The 16,830-nt window shown below is 32.4% G+C and overlaps 1 protein-coding gene across 1 annotated transcript in view; it reads left to right on the top strand.

Moving 5' to 3' along the window:
- LOC105251871 (ubiquitin-like protein 3) overlaps positions 1-16,830 on the top strand; it is a 42,932-nt gene that overhangs the window by 23,841 nt on the left and 2,261 nt on the right. Inside the window, exons 2-3 of the mRNA XM_011258945.3 lie at positions 13,092-13,200; positions 13,982-14,146. Coding sequence (XP_011257247.1) covers positions 13,092-13,200; positions 13,982-14,146 — 274 coding nt within the window. The remainder of the gene's footprint in view (positions 1-13,091; positions 13,201-13,981; positions 14,147-16,830) is intronic.

The raw sequence follows: 16,830 nt of genomic DNA, 5'->3' as shown, positions 1-16,830 counted from the left end.
CCTTCGCACTTATTATTCGATGCTGTTCGAACCGCGCATCCCAGACTCACGAAATTCCCTCTCCTCCGAAGACACTCTCTTCTTCCACCCCCGCCCCGTCCCAAGAACACCCCAGCCTCGTTCCCCCCCCCCGTTTCTCTCTTCTTCCACCCCGCTCGCCTCGCGCGCACACCTTGGGGAAGGTCGGGTCTAGGTCGCGTACCGCTGGGTTCGCCTCCTCCCCCGCGAACGGGTTTCAACGCGCGTTAACGAAATGCCACGACGACGCCCCACGTCGATCGATAAATTTGCAAGTGCAGGCTGCGACGACACTTTGCGGCCGACATAGTTGTTCGACTCGTTTATTCCGAAAGCGACATAAGCCGAGATAACCGAGATGTTTCGCCACGCCATTATTATCCGGTTATTTGATTTACTAATAAATGATGCATTGTCACGCGTATATATGGGGGCGTGCCCAAATTCCTCGGTTGACATGCTATCGACGCTTCGTGAATGAATATAAACGATCGAGAAAAATCGTTTGATTGTATCAACAAGATATCTGATAAAAAAACATTTTGGTTAAACCAAGCAAAATTTTTAATTATCATAATAAGACTCGATTTTTTATAAAGAACGTTTAATAGACTTTACTACAAGGATTTGATTAGTATTTTCTAGTTGGATCTATAACTTCTTGTTATATTAACTAAACATTGACAGAATGATGTCATTATTTCGTAAATTTAGTATTATTATCAAGAGAATTTGGTAAATTTAACAAGAAGAAATTAATCATACTTATTTGGTAATTCCTAAAGGAATTCTCGTCCATTTCCCAGCAAACATACTGATTGAATTATCAGATTGAATAATCAGATTTCTTAATGTAATCATATTTTTTTCTCAGTGCGTATACATACTTTAATCAATATTTCATATTTTAAAAGAATTTTAACTTTAATTTTATTTATTTGAAAATGTGATATTAAAAAAGAATGTGTGTGAGAAATTGCGGTAGTAAATAAACACCTGTTTTGATATTCTTGTTGATAGAGAAAATAATTCCAAACTGATGGAAATGTAACCATTATACGTTAATGCAATAATGACGTAACTTTTATGTAAGAATGTAATCTAAGTAAAATGAAGTTTGTGCTTTTCATACTTTTGGTCATATCGTTACATAAGTTGTGTATACAGAAAAGAGGAGTAAAAGACATCAGGGGAGAGGTTTTTTCTTTACGGTAATAAGTTTATTTTCCTCTTGAAGTCTTTTCCTTTCTCTTTTATTCTCTATAATGGATAATGGTAAAAAATTCCTTTTTTTTCCTTGACGACTCTCGGTCTAGTTGCCCTAGTTTGCCTTTCGAGTTTCAACAAACCTGTTAAAATCGATAATCCGCATCGGTTCGTATCTATGCTCGAACTGAAATTCATCATATTTTGGACAATGGACTTATCGTAAGACACGGTTACATTTAGGATTAAGTTTGCACCACAATAGAGAAAATGGATCACTAGCGAGTCAAAAGTGTCGAGATTTAACGCTTGAATTTTTTACATCTCCTGGCAAACTTTTGTTAGAACAGTGCAATATGAAAATTGCGCATACAAAGTTTATCTCTGAAATATTCGAGCCTCCAACAAAAAAATATTCTCAACAATTTATGCTTTGTACTTTAATAACAAATTTATAACTTTAATGACAAATTTAGCTATAATTAAATTAAGTCACTATTTTAGCCAAATAATTAAATATCAAAATATGAGAAAAATGATAAATAATCATTAATAATATATAATATTGATTATGCTTATATACAGGGTGTTTCTTAATAAGTGCGAAAAATGTTAAGAGATGATTCTTTTGTCGAAAATTAATTCATATAAACATATACTACATCTCTCCTTGTGAAGTTGCACTCCAAACATGGGGGTAAAAATTAAATTTTATTTTTTTCTCAAATTTGCAACAAGTTAAAGAAATGAAATTAGATGGATATTTTCTACCAGTAAAAAGGTAATTTATTAATATTTTGTTCAGTCTCCTGTATTGTTATAAGGGGATGAAATTAGCAATCTCTACTCAATTTTTTATTAGAATTTTTAATGTTTATATGAAAAACTCCCCTTAATTTTCGACAAAGAATCATCTAAAATTTTTCCCACTTATTAAGAAACACCCTGTATATTCTACTCATGTCTATATATATATATATAGAGAAAGAGAAATGTCTAGGGCCGAATGCGTGATTTATCATCGCATGAAACGCTGCGTGTTAAAACATAGTATTTTAACCCGGTCTTGTGTATATCGGCCAATCCATTTAAAGCGATCTCTCGGCTGCTCGACCCGTTAATGCGATTCACAGGCGAGTTTCTACGGTTTCGGAACTATCACCGACTCCTCCCCTCACCCGGCTTTGTATGACTCTACCTTTTTACGGGCTCGTCACGAGCCACCACGGAATACCGAGGAATTACGTTCGTTAACCCCGATTGATCCCGATGGCGTTTTTGTCATTGCGCTTGCTTTATTGGCGAGACTTCTCGTTGGCCCGTATGCGCTTGCACTCGCATGCGAGCAGAGTGCATCGTTCATCGACCGACTGAATTCGGTCTAAGCGAGCATCACCATATCGACGCTATTCGAACAATTGTCAGTTGTAGAGGAAATAATGCCATGTGTACGATGAGCGTGAGAAAAATGGAACTGCTCGAGCAAAGATCTGACATATGTTTTGAAAAAATTATTATTAAGAAATAATTTTAATTATTATTAAGAAATAATTTAATTATTATTAAGAAATAATTTTATAGCGTATAATTATAGCTATATATTAATTAATTAAAATTATATAAATTAATAAGTATCTTTTTAGATAAAATTTTTATTATATTTTTTATTATATTTTTCATTATATTTGTAGGAATTATTTTGTCAAAAGTTTATAACTTTTTTTGGCGTTGAGATGATTATATCTTAATTTAACGAACTGTTACAATAAAATATTTCTTTGAAATTAATTGAAAGAAGCTATTTAAATATTTGATCGATTCGATAATTTGGTATAATATGTGTACGAAAAAATCAACTTTGAATCAATCTAAAAGCATTCATAAATAAAATTAATAAATATCATTTATTAATACCCTGTATGCATAACGCTTATAAATGCCGCAGTGTTTGAAGCGAAATGAGTTCTTAATTCAATTAACCTCAATAAAATGGCAATGGTGCCGACATTGACAATATCAGCAAACACAATAATGCCCGCCCAAGCTGGCATTTGCGATGATTATTGCGATAAGAAATAGAATTATGTTTATTTTGCCGATAATAAATATCATACATCAGAAAACTTGACGGTAAAGTTAATGCGATATCTCTTTCTCTCTCTTTTCTTTTCTACCACGACGAACTTTACGCTACTCTTATTTTTTCCCGGTATGATAAGCCACTTTACAAGTATCATTCAACGTCTTGAATCTATCGTGCGTTTCTCAAGATCGAGAATACCCTGAGCGCATTCCCGATAAAGCTACATCTTGAACAAACTTTCTTGTCTTCTTTGATGCGATGTAAAATAGCTTCAAGATTATATACAATAAGAATTTCTACTCGATCATTAAATACTTAAAACCGTGTATCTTCTTAAAGATATATAAATGCTGATAAGAGAAAAAAATCATATAATAAGATCCAAGAGATATAATTTTATATTAGTACATAAAATTTTATATTGATAAAATAAATTAATGAAGCATAAAATATTATATTAATAAAATAATTAATATATTATAATAATAATTATATATATTATAATAATAAATATATATAATAAATATATAATAATAATACATATAATAATTAATATATTATATTTTGCTAATATAATATAATTAATGTAATATATTAATACATTATATTAATTATATTATATTAGCAAAGTAATTAATAAAACAAAATAAAATAAAAAGCTATGAAAAAGAAGGAAATTATGCAGAAATACGTTTTTCATTATTTTTACGTGTTCTAATTACTGAGCATTTGCGAGCGTATTTCCCGATGAGCTCGTTAATTTTATGTATTAGTCAAGCTATTAAGAACGATTCGACTCCGACGCTCCATTACACGTTCGCACCGCATTGCGAGGCATTAGTATTTATTAACCTAAAGTCACCCTGTAATTGACGTAATTGCCGGCTCGAGGTATTCCGCGAAGACTGTGAAAATGACTCTCTACAAGCGTACGTGCCTCGAGGGCGACCCGATTGTGCGAGATTATTAATAAATAATCTAGGAAGTTCCCATATACCGTACAATTGCGACATACGCCGCGCCTGTGGAACAATCGACTAGAATATCACGATAAAATTATGTGTTACCGCGCAACTCTGATTCAATACATTACACTGGTCAACAAAAAAAATAATTTTAACTTTTTCCTCTTATAATTTTGCAGTTTTGGGCTTATTTAAGTGTGCTGATTTCGAGTACGACAGTAGTTTTTTTTTAACAGCTCTTGTTTTTTAATATTTTTAGACTACTCCCTTTAGACATCACGTGCAGTTTTTTTTAGTTTTACTCGACTCAAAATTATTATTTTTTTAACTTTCGATATGTCTTCGACTCAGAGACGTTGTTTACATAATCCAGATAGTTTTTGTTATATTTGTGGCGAATACATCTTTCAAAAATATCGAAAATCTATTTCAGAATTAATATCTTATAAATAAAAAAAGTAGAGCTGATACAACTAAACTAGTATTTTTTTCGTAATCAGTGCCCTAGATATAACTTATAATACATGTTAAATGTCAGGAAAAAATTTGAGGGTTGACCAGTATATTTAACGTATGATGTACGTAAGTCACTTAATTATTTCTTATTAATGCGCGCGCGTTGATTATGATTTATGAAACTCGTCATACATTTATTATATTATAATATAATTACATAATTTGCCGTGTTATATAATTAAAAGTGGAAGAAGTCGCGTTGCGCAGAGAGCGGATAACACGGCTTGTCGAGCACAAGGATCTCGTTCCAGACAGAGATTGTCATCGTTGCTGTTTAACCTAGGAAACGTAGATGCAACACGCCGGCAGATTGAGAGAAAGGCGATCGAAAGATACCGCACTTCGGTGCACGGGGTTAGTGCACGTTTCCAAGGCTTCCTCTCGACACGCGATATGGGATGCAGCAGGATGCACGGTTATTGTGAGCTACACAGAGAAAAATATCATTCTATTGCCAAGAAAAGCGATTACTCGGTTTATTTTTCTTTTTTTAAGTAATAGTTTTCTTCAACAATGAATATATTCTTGATAATAATCTTCAAATATCACAAGTGTTAGAAGATCTCATTATCATGTACTCAAAAGAAGAATTTATTTTCTCTTCAAGCATATTGTAAAGCTGTATCAAAGAAAAATCAAACTTACTTTACGTCAACTTTTGTAGTAAGCAAACGAAATTTTTGTTTTAATTTAATTTGTTTTAATTTAATATTTAATTTAATTTCTTGACTAAAATACTGCACTTACTAAAATTCAGAATATATTCAATTAAATTTAATGCTTGTGGTAAATCTATGATATATTTGCAAATATACAAACTTATGACTATACTTAAAATAAATAATATTTACTTGAATACAGTATATATTTTTCTCTGTGTACAGAGCTGCATCGTATGGAGAATACTTTTACCTCTCTCAGATTTTCCAAATTTTGTCGCACAGTATTGATCGATTAAAGGGAACGGAGTATAAAAAGAGAACAGATTAAAAAAAACTACTTTTTTTAGAATAAAATTTGCAATTCACTTTAAAAAATATAGTACGGTCCGATAATTTAATTGTGTGCGAATAAAGGAATTATTTACGCATCAATACATATCGGCGTTTTGTCTATTCCTTATCCTTATCCATATTGATTTCGAATCAACCCGCGAGCTGTGAATTTTATAGTATGTAATATTACGGTTGCGTGATTGTCTGTCATTTGCGATAATTGTAATATTAAATAACGAGACGTCGGACGTGTTAATCAGTCCATTATCGTTAAAAATATATGCATTATCTTCGTTCCTTTTGTCCCAGTTTCCTCCTTCGTTAGTTAACGATCAAATTAATATTATTAACATATCGACGATTTTATTTTTGACGAAATCGAAAAGATGTGACTCGTCAAGACTGTTGTCGGAATTTGAAATCGCTGGAAATGGACTCGGAACTGTGTCATACCCGATATTTTTTGTGATTAAGATACTCTGTTTTTCGTTCTCCCGACAAAGAAAACCCGTCATGAACGTAACGAAAAATAAACGAAGAGATATTTATCGAGTGATGTCGGGACGGAAAGAGGAGATATCTTCGCGTATAGGTATACGACCTATGCTTCGTCTGAATAATTTCCGGTATCTCGTTGACCTATCTCGAAAAATATGTATGAAGTGACTCTCGCATGCGCGCACGTGAAACGTGCAGTGTCTAGACCGCAAAAAACACGGAATTTTACCCAAAAGTTGCGTACTTCGATACATAATCATATATTGGTTTTCCAATGGTATTTCAATGACATTTCTCTCTCTGTTTTTTCTCTCACTCACGCAGAATCACAAAATATCGAATGGAACTTATCGCAGACAATTCGCCAAAATCCTTCGACGTTTCTTCATTGGAAACAACTTATTATTGCTAACAATAATAGACAAATCAAACGACTCTGTAATTATATAATGCCTCCCATCGAGTTTTCGTTGAGGAAAAGCATCCAAAGTTCATGGAGGCGATTTGTCGCCACCAAGAATGGTGATAACAGCATGATACCTCGTATATGAATACAGATAAAATGGTGGGTAGCTTCGTCGACACGGCGCCTCCACGCGATGAGAAATGCGAGGTCGGAGCCAGACGTTACTCCTCCTCCCTTCATCTCTTTCCTCTCCTTTTCCGAGGGAGAAAAATACAATGCAGATCGAACGCGGTTCTCTGTCTCGGTATCTTATCCTTTTCAGAAATAAACACTTTGTTTTTATCAATATAAGAAGGTTTATTTAATCTTTCAGATAACGTTATAGAAAAAAAAATTTAATTAATTTAATATTATACATTATCTTAATTAATTAATTAGACATATTCTTAGGTATTTTTATTTTATTAAATTATCATCCTTTAATTTTAATATGTTACACATATTATCATCTTATGGCCAGATATTCATTTAAAATAAATTTCAAGTAAAGGGAAGAGAACAATCTACATATCTCATTCATTGGAAATAATTTAAAGGACGGAGAAATGTGTTACAAAGTTATATATTCATTTAAAACTAAAATATTTCCTTTTTCATGTAAAATTCTTGGGCCGTAAAAAGATTGGGCCGCCTTTAAATCTAACTTGATACACAGAGAAAAATATCATTCTACTGCCACAGGAAAAGCGATTACTCAATTTATTTTTCTTTTTTTAAGTAATAGTTTTCTTCAACAAAGAATATATTCTTGATAACAATCTTAAAATATAGACATCACAAGTGTTAGAAAATCTCATTATCATGTACTCAAAAGAATTTATTTTCTCCTCAAGAATATTGTAAAGTCGTGTCGAAGAAAAATCAAACTTACTTTACGTCAACTCTTGTAGTAAGCAAACGAAATTTTTCTTAATCTTGTATATTTTCATATTTCTCCTATATTTTCATATTCTTGACTAAAATACTGCACTTGCTAAAATTCAGAATATATCCAATCAAATTTAATGTGATAAACTTATGATATACTTGAAATCGATAATTATTTACTCGAATGTAGTATACATTTTTCTCTGTGTAAATTCGGCTCCCGATAAACGACGAAGTGTTTCTTCGCGGAAGGGACCTTGAGGAGAAAAAATGGCTCGTGCACCCTGCTGTATCTGGATCAAGATCTGCGCGCGCGCCCGCGTGCACGCTCTCGTTATTACGTGTTTGCGTCAAAACTTAAAGTCCTTCGATACGTGCTGCGGGCGAAGGACGCGGGCGCGTAGAGATGTGGGTCACTCTACATACGTATGCGCATAGTTCCAGTCGCGGTCCTCGGTATCCGAATGCCCCAATGACCTGGTTATCCGGTTTCGGCATGACCTCGCCTCGTGACGCGAGCCTCGGAGCGCTCGCGTTTGCGCTCGCAAAATCAAGGTAAACCCATCGCACGAACACACATTCGCGATTAGCCCAATTCCGCTCTTTTTCTTCTCCTCCCTCCCCTCCCCTCTCCCTCCCTTTCTCTCCGCCCTCGCGCTGTCTTCCCTTTTCATTATACGTCCCATAATGCCCATAAAGCTTCCGCAGCGGTATCGTATTACTCGACGTTTACCGAGCCTCGTCTCCATTAACGCGTTATCAAGCCTGCGAAAATTGTATACGTATAATGCCGAATGATGTTGCACGATGAGTCGTCAAACTCCGCGAATGTATCTTTGACAAATTTCATCCCTTTTCGACGGAAATTATGGCCAACGATCGCTCAATTATTATAAAAAATCCCCTCTTATTGAGGATCGAACTTTAGAAGAAATAAAGAATGAAAGTTTATTTAAATATATATATATATATATATATATATATATATATATATATATATATATATGTGTATATTATTTTTAAAAGGAATTTTAAAAATTTGTAGGTATATATTATTTTTTTAAAACGAATTTTAATTTATGTCATATTATATATATATATATAAAATTTTAAAAACAAGAAATTCCTGTAAGGTGTTATTTAATTTCAAGGCTGGGAACCAATTTGCGACTTAAACGGCGAAAAAAAGATCGCGTCGAGGCCTACCATTCTGTTTTAAATCGCGTTAGCTCTTTAATCCATTTATCCGTTTCATTAGAAAGGCAGTGAGACGTTCATTATACTTTCCAAGTCCACGTGCAACTTGGTGGCCGATAGAGCTTCGTCTATTATCCGGGTTAATTTAAAGCGATTCCACTCTTTTAAGATTATAAGTTAATGAAACTCATCGCGCAAAGTTGCATGTTAGACTTTTAAAACGCGTAGATCTTAAAACAATTATCCGCTAACCGACATTAGTTCAAAGATTTATCCCGCCTTTTTTTTTTTTTATGGTAAACACACTTGACTCTTCTCGTTTCTTATCTCGTAGACTTGAGTAAAGTTCGATTCATTTACTATCTATAAAAATTCGTAATTCATAATTATTCTAATTCATAATATAGAAAAAAATAATATAATAACATCAAAACATAATAATAATAATAATAATAATAATAATAATAATGTCGGGAAAATAATCTCTACAAATATTCACATACAAACGCTAACAGTAATCAAGAACGCTATTCTTCATTGATTGACAATTAACTCATTGATTGTTCATTAATTTTTGTAGTTATAAGTATGAAACTTTTCGAAAACATTGAATAATAATAATAATAATATCAGGAATAATCTCTACGAATATTCATGCAAACGCTAACAATAATCAAGAATTCGCTATTCTTCGTTGATTGACAATTAATTAACTCGTTGATTGTTCATTAATTTTTCACGTTACAAGTATGAAACTTTTCGAAAATGTTGAATACACATATATATATATATATATATATATATATATATATATATATATATATATATTTAGAATGGAATCGTTTTTCATTAATATTATATGATTTGTAAAACGTATTATGTTAAAATGAAACAGAAAGCGACAAGATGTATCTTAATTAATTCATATATTAATTATTGTAAAATTTTAATGTACACAGTTACGTGTGAAACGAACAACGTTTCCCTCGATCTTTTAATTAAAATACCAGCACTTTTTCAAGCAACACCTATGTCAGACTATTTGCACAAAGTAGGGACAACTTGTGGTCTTCCTTTCTTTTTTTTTTTACAAATGAGATCTGCCCGTTGCGCTTTTTCCGCGGTGAAAGCAGCGAAAGTTCGATCAGGCCGCGCGTGACGAATAAAACGAAATATTCGACATGGGCAGAGTGATGACATCGTTAGATCCACATCGCTAGATATTCAGGTGATGGTACCTGCACGATGGATGAGCTAGAAACCGTTATTCAGAGTGACCCATTAAGAATATATTTAACTACGACTTTACTTTCATGATATTTCAGAATCATCCTCTGTCCTCTACGAGACTTTTACTCGTAATTAATTATTCATTAACTTTCATATCTACCTAGTTTGATGTTTTTTTTGAAAAAATCATATTTCAAAGCAAACGAATGGAGCTAATAATGAAAAATAAATATCCTCGCGATATATTTATATCGCACGGAAAAGCCGATGAAACAAAACATGATATGGGACAAAACATGATATAAGTCAAAAGAAACGAAGCTTTGGACAAAGGATCAAAAAAAGAATGGATCTAAAAATATGAATTAAATAATTGGCTGGTACCACTACATGAATAAGTTGTTTTAAAGTTCAAACGTATATCGATGGAAACTGCTTTCGCGACTTTCGTGAATTCACACACGTGAATTTGAGGGATTTGGAGCTTGTTATACGCATCAGTGAGAGAACCTCTTCCCCTCTGTGCTTGCTGTGCTTGCTCTGTGAGCCTAAAATTCTAAATCAAGCACAGAGCAAGATTAAAACACACCCCTCTCTCTTTCTCTCGCTCTCTTTTCCTTTCTTCGGACACTAATGAACGAATTGTCAGGTCGGTCGCGCCCTTTCGATCGATCCATCGATAGAAAGCGTGATTTCGCGTGCGAATAAACTTGCGGCAATTTGCACTTGAATGGAGCTCAGAACTAGTCACCTCAGTCGCCGTTGCTCCAGAAAACCGATATCTCGTTATCGACATATTATAAGATGACGGGGCGAGATTAAGTTTTGAGGCGTGCATTATAAAGAATATTGTACGCGCCTTGCTTTTTTCGCTTGTCACTTTTATTTCTATTTAATTGTTTTTTAATAATCTACGATTCATTTGAAAAATATATAGCAGGATACAGGGTATTTCTTAATAAGTGCGAAAAATTTTAGGAGATGATTTTTTGTCGAAAATTAAGGGGAGTTTTTCATATAAATATTGAAAAATTCTGATAAAAAAATTGAATAGAAGTTGCTAGTTTCATTCTCTTATAACAATACACAGGAGGATACACTGAAAAAAAATATTAATAAGTAACCTTTTTACTAGTAGGAAATATCCACCTAATTTTATTTTTTTAACTTGTTTCAAATTTAAGAAAAAAATAAAAACCTAATTTTTATTCCCATTTTTGAAGGAGTGTAATTCCACAGGAAGGGATGTAGGAATATATGTTTATATGAAAAACCCCCCTTAATTTTCGACAAAGAATCATCTAAAATTTTTCGCACTTATTAAGAAATACCCTGTATATTTATTTTACTATTATATTTTACTATTATTTTACTATTATAAACAATAATTTATTTGACAAAAATGGACATGGAAAAAATATTTCTTACGTTTTTAGCATGTATCTCGTAAACGTTCTCATAAATGACACGTGTAGAATTTTACAACGGTGTTGCCCTTGGCATGTAGAACTCTTTCAACAAAGAATAATCCTCTGAAAGTGTAGACTTTACAGCTTTTTTATGTCGAGTCATTCTCTATTCACAGGCATGAGATAATTTTCCAAAAAATAATTTCTTGAACGAGAGAGAAAAGTGAGAGATCATGTTTATTAAAACGTGATCTAAAACAAACCACAAACGAGGCAAACTTCGATGATCAAAGAATCATGAAAAACTTTGTAATAATAATGTTGTCGCAGATATATTTCAGGTAAAAAAAACTAAGAACTTATATTCGAGAAAGAGAATTCGTTCAAACCGCAGGAGTTTTATTGAAGGATACCTTCTCAGAAAAAAAAAAATCGAAATTTCTCAAATTTCCATCCACAACTTCGTTCGATCTCTATTGCAGAACGCGACGAAAAATAAAATAAAACGTATCACCGTGTCGTAATTCTATTCTTGTCGAAACCTACGATCAACTTTTGCCCGTTGTTCGCAAATCTATAAAGTGCCTACGGAAAAATTGTTTATTAATTTAGACAACGGGAATATGTCTTGCGATTCCTCGTAGTATGCTCGTTATACCTTAATTATATCGCGCTCATCCACTATTATTCCCGCGTCGTACACTTTACAAAACGTGCCCTCCGGCTTCTCTCCTCCTCTCGTGGCGCGAAAATTCCCGCAATGCCAAGGGGGAGTGTGGTACACCAGGCGATAATGCGAGTCGCGCGGGGACGATGATTTAACGCTTTAACAGCAGATTGTCGCGACCGCGAAGACCGCAAAGGGTCACGAGCGGTCGGTCGCTCGGGGCCCTCCGGTCCAGCTACGTCGTAGTCGTCGCCACCAAGCTGCTAATTATTTATGTTGCCCGATCTTCGCACCCTACGTTAATTGAATTCGCGTTCGTCCGTGGGAGGGGTCGACTGTCCCCGGTAATTTCCCGATGCACGAGGTGCACGCTGATTGTACTGTCGATGAACGCTCGTTTGAGCTCCTGCTGTTCACCGTAATGATCCTCAAATTTACTGCAATTTGCGATATATTTTCAAAGAAGAAGAGTAATGCTTACATAATGGCAAAAGAAAGGATACATCACATGTACATTATTATATAAATAAATTATATTGTAATAAAAATAAATTATAAATAAATATAAATTTAAATAAATTATAAATAAATTATATTGTAATAAAAAATATAATATATATTAAAAGTAATTAATGTGATAACAAAAATATATAAATAATATAGTCTATAATAATAAAATAATGCGAGAAAATAATATAAATCATAAATATTGCTGATAATTATTTTTTTTCTGAACAGATGAGAAATATATTTGCATTGCCATATATAATTTACAAATGCTTCTGATGCTTTAATAAGACTTATATATGTAGAATGATTTAATTAGCACATGCAAATTAATTTTTATAAAAAATTTACATGATCAATCTTAATTTGAGATTTTTTTTAATTCTTTTTAATTTGTAAAGAAAACAATGATTTTTATTTACACATAATTGATATCTTTTTAATCAAGATGTTTGTATGCATTACAGATAAATTTACGCCTCATCCTCGTCAGTGGCAAGACAAAAGAGTTCCTATTCAGTCCGAGCGATTCTGCGGGCGATATAGCGCACCATGTGTTTGAAAATTGGCCGGATGGTGAGTTAGTCAATATCGTTTCGAAACTTTGCTTGCGCCAATCCATTTCATTATCATTGTTATAATTGCTATAGTAACGGGATCTCCCGTGATCTACTCGCAATTATTATCATTAATTACCGAGATGCCATTATGTTATGAGAATATAGTTGCACAATTATTTATGAAACGTATTCAAGAAATCCATTAGAATTTTTCTAGATTCAAGAATTTTTGAATGAGAGAATTTAGATATCTCAGAAGAAAAATAAAAAATTCAGAAAATTTAACGTGTTGAACATTAAAAATATTATTAATGTAATTAATAAGCGAAAAATTAAGAAACTTGTTTCGATATTTTCATTATTCTTAATAAAATTGCATCCCGGAATTTTATTAAGAGTATTGAAAATATCGAAACAAGTTTATGTATATATAATATATATGTATAACTATATATAATATATATGTAAAAACTTTTTAAAAATATTTTATCTCCGTTAAAATACTAAAAATTTGCGTAATATGTAGAGAGTAGTTTTTCATTTTAATAAATTGATACATAAAAATTACAAATTTATGGAATTATAAAGTTATGAACACAAACAGAGTAAGTAGAAAATTTCGCTCGATTTTCAATAGAAATATTTGTCTCGTATTTTATACCGACATCAAAATACGTCTGTTACGTTACTTTTTGAAGGTTCGGGAGTTTCGGATACTCGAAAACTTTTCGCGAACAGTTGAATCGAGCAGAAGAGAGAGCTCTCAACATCCTGCAAATGTTATCTTCGTGTTGCAGACTGGGCAGAGGAAGCGGTCGCTAAGGCGGAGATCCTGCGGTTAATCTACCAGGGTCGTTTTCTGCACAGCAATGTCACGCTCGGTGCTCTTGGGCTTCCCTTCGGAAAAACCACGGTGATGCATCTGGTGCCGCGGGAAAATCTTCCGGAGCCTAATTCTCAAGGTGAGTTCGCGAGATGCATAAAGACTGTTGCAAAACTTTTTATATCGCGAGCTTTTTTCTCCCCCGCGCTTCTCCTCAAAGATCTCGTCGCAAAAACATATGTACATCGTTTTCTTTTTTTAGCTCCTCGCAATAAACTTTATCGCAAAATCATAATCACTAAATTAATTACAAAACTATCATCTGACTCACAAAAATCTTTTTTTTATATATGTTATTAATTTTTATGCCTGCAATTTGAATGTTTATTAAATCACTTATAAAGTTTGATTATTTGATAAAGAAATTATTTTTTTAAATTGGATCAATAAAAAAACTAGTGCGAAGAAAGTAATTAACACATTGTTTCTTAAAATAAATTCATGTCTTCATACATCTTTTTTTAATTATTATATTTTTTATTATATAAAAAGTGTATATATATATATATATATATATATATATATATATATGTGTGTGTGTGTGTGTGTGTGAAAAAAATATATACATATTTTTAATATATCTTTTCTAAAGAAAAAGAATTTACCCCTGGCCAAGGGTTAATTCCTTGCAACTTATATAAAAATACATTGGGCACACTTTACCATACTTTTATTAATATCATGTCAAATCTGTACTCGTTATCGTTCTTTAAATTTGTTTACTCGTCGGTCTAAACTGAATCTATCACATATCGGTACGTGATGCGCTTGCGTAATTATTACGGTAAAATCTCGTTACAACGAGCTGCCGCCGTGGATCTCGAAATTGAATTTGTTATACCGAAAGTTCGTTATATCAAGCCGCGTATTAGATGCGGAGATTCAATCACACTTCGTTACAACGAAAATGTCGCGTTCCATCGGTATTCATTATAACGGAATTATATCGATTAGCTGTATTTAGCTGCTATTTGACAATAGTTTATGCAAGACACTGAAGAACGCACGAATATTTTAAGAACGTAAGAGTTTTTGAATAGAAATCTTTTTTTAGCAGAAATATTGAAAGATATATCATTATTTTTTTTTCAATTTTGCAAATTTCAAGGTTTTAGTTAAAAATGACACAAATTACAATATAAAAGCGTTTCAAATATTATGTTAAAACAGAATTAAAAAGTAAATTGGAGAAAATTCTATATCTTAAAATAAAAAAAAATTACATTAATATAAATTTTAAATTTATTTTTTATAAAAATTGTATTAAATAGTTAATTCCATATTATATATATAAATATTTTCGCATTTCTACAACTTAATTTGGAAAAGGTTTCTCGATTTATAATTAAAAGATTTTTAATTAAAACGTGACTTTTGATATTTTCGCTAAAATAAAATTTACTTCAATGAAATTTATCTCCAAATATCATTCACGCGTTCTGAGGCATTTTGTTATTTATTTGGCCCAAATGCACTGATAAGTTAGGCGACACGGTTCGCGTATGCATCGTTATCGATTTTGCACAGGTCACTGTGCAATCGGTTATCAGTGAAAGTTCAGATTCTACTCGCAGAATCATTCGTCGCGTTAAAATGATCGTCACACAATTTGCCATTGCGCAACATTGTCATTATCATTCGTGCATTCTATATAATCTTGCGCAAAATGCACATTTCGCAACTCTTTGCGTTCCCCTTTGCAGCTTCTCTGTCATTTCCGTTGCACACGCACTTCCGTTTTCGCGAGCCTTCCCGGGGAATCTAATTTAGTGACGATCAATTTAATAATGGCAATTAAATTGATAGATATGCCCAACAGTTTGTTTTTTCTTTCTGTCCTTTTTTATGTCGCGATATCAACTTTATCGCATGCGACTCGCTTACTAATAATTATTAATCGATGTGACGCTAAGTGCGACGGATAAAACACGGGCAGGTAGTTAATAATCAGCTTTGATCGACGGAGAAGATAATCGTTGAGGAGCGACGCATTGTGCAACTTCCCAACAACACGTTGCTACTTCGCAACACGAAGGTTTCCTCCTTTCTAAATTGACTTTTTCACTTGTGCATCAGCAATATAAATTGTAAAATTTGAAAAAAAATGCATGTTTATATCCGCATTTCTGTTGTAAACAAAAAAATGATTAAGAGGACGAGTAAAAAATTAAATTTTTTTCTCAAATATTTGTCGATTAATTAAGTTGTTATTACTTGATTAAATAACATCGAAATATAATAATTTAACAAATATTTTAAATAATATTTATATTTATGTACGTTATAATATATATTATAATATATATTTGTATTTATACACATATATTGATTAAGATAACTCGTTGTTTTCTATTAATATCGAATTTATTATCTTCAATTTAACGATTGTGTATTTCCAATTATCTTATATCTGAACATTCTTTTAAATCTAAATTTTATTATATTTATATTTTGATGTTGATTATTCTCGATTTAAGATATCGGTACTTATTAAATGCATATTTAATTACATCGATTAATAATCAAGTATCGATGATTTTTATTCTTGTTTAATCTCTTTTTTTAGGTATTCTGCCTAACGGTGAGTTTATGTATATCCTGTCCGATGATCCTGAAAACTATGACTTCAACCATATGATACCGTTCTAATCCTTAATCCAACGTGTGAGTCTTCCTAATCCTTACCGCTTACTCCCGCAAGTTCCAACCTATTACATACGTTTCCATAACAGTGAATAAATATAATGAGAAAAATAGCGTACA

This window comes from Camponotus floridanus, unplaced genomic scaffold (assembly GCF_003227725.1).
Source record: "Camponotus floridanus strain SB8 unplaced genomic scaffold, Cflo_v7.5 scaffold56, whole genome shotgun sequence".
Classification (NCBI taxonomy): Eukaryota; Metazoa; Arthropoda; class Insecta; order Hymenoptera; family Formicidae; genus Camponotus; species Camponotus floridanus.
This window is presented reverse-complemented; position numbering and strand designations above follow the sequence as displayed.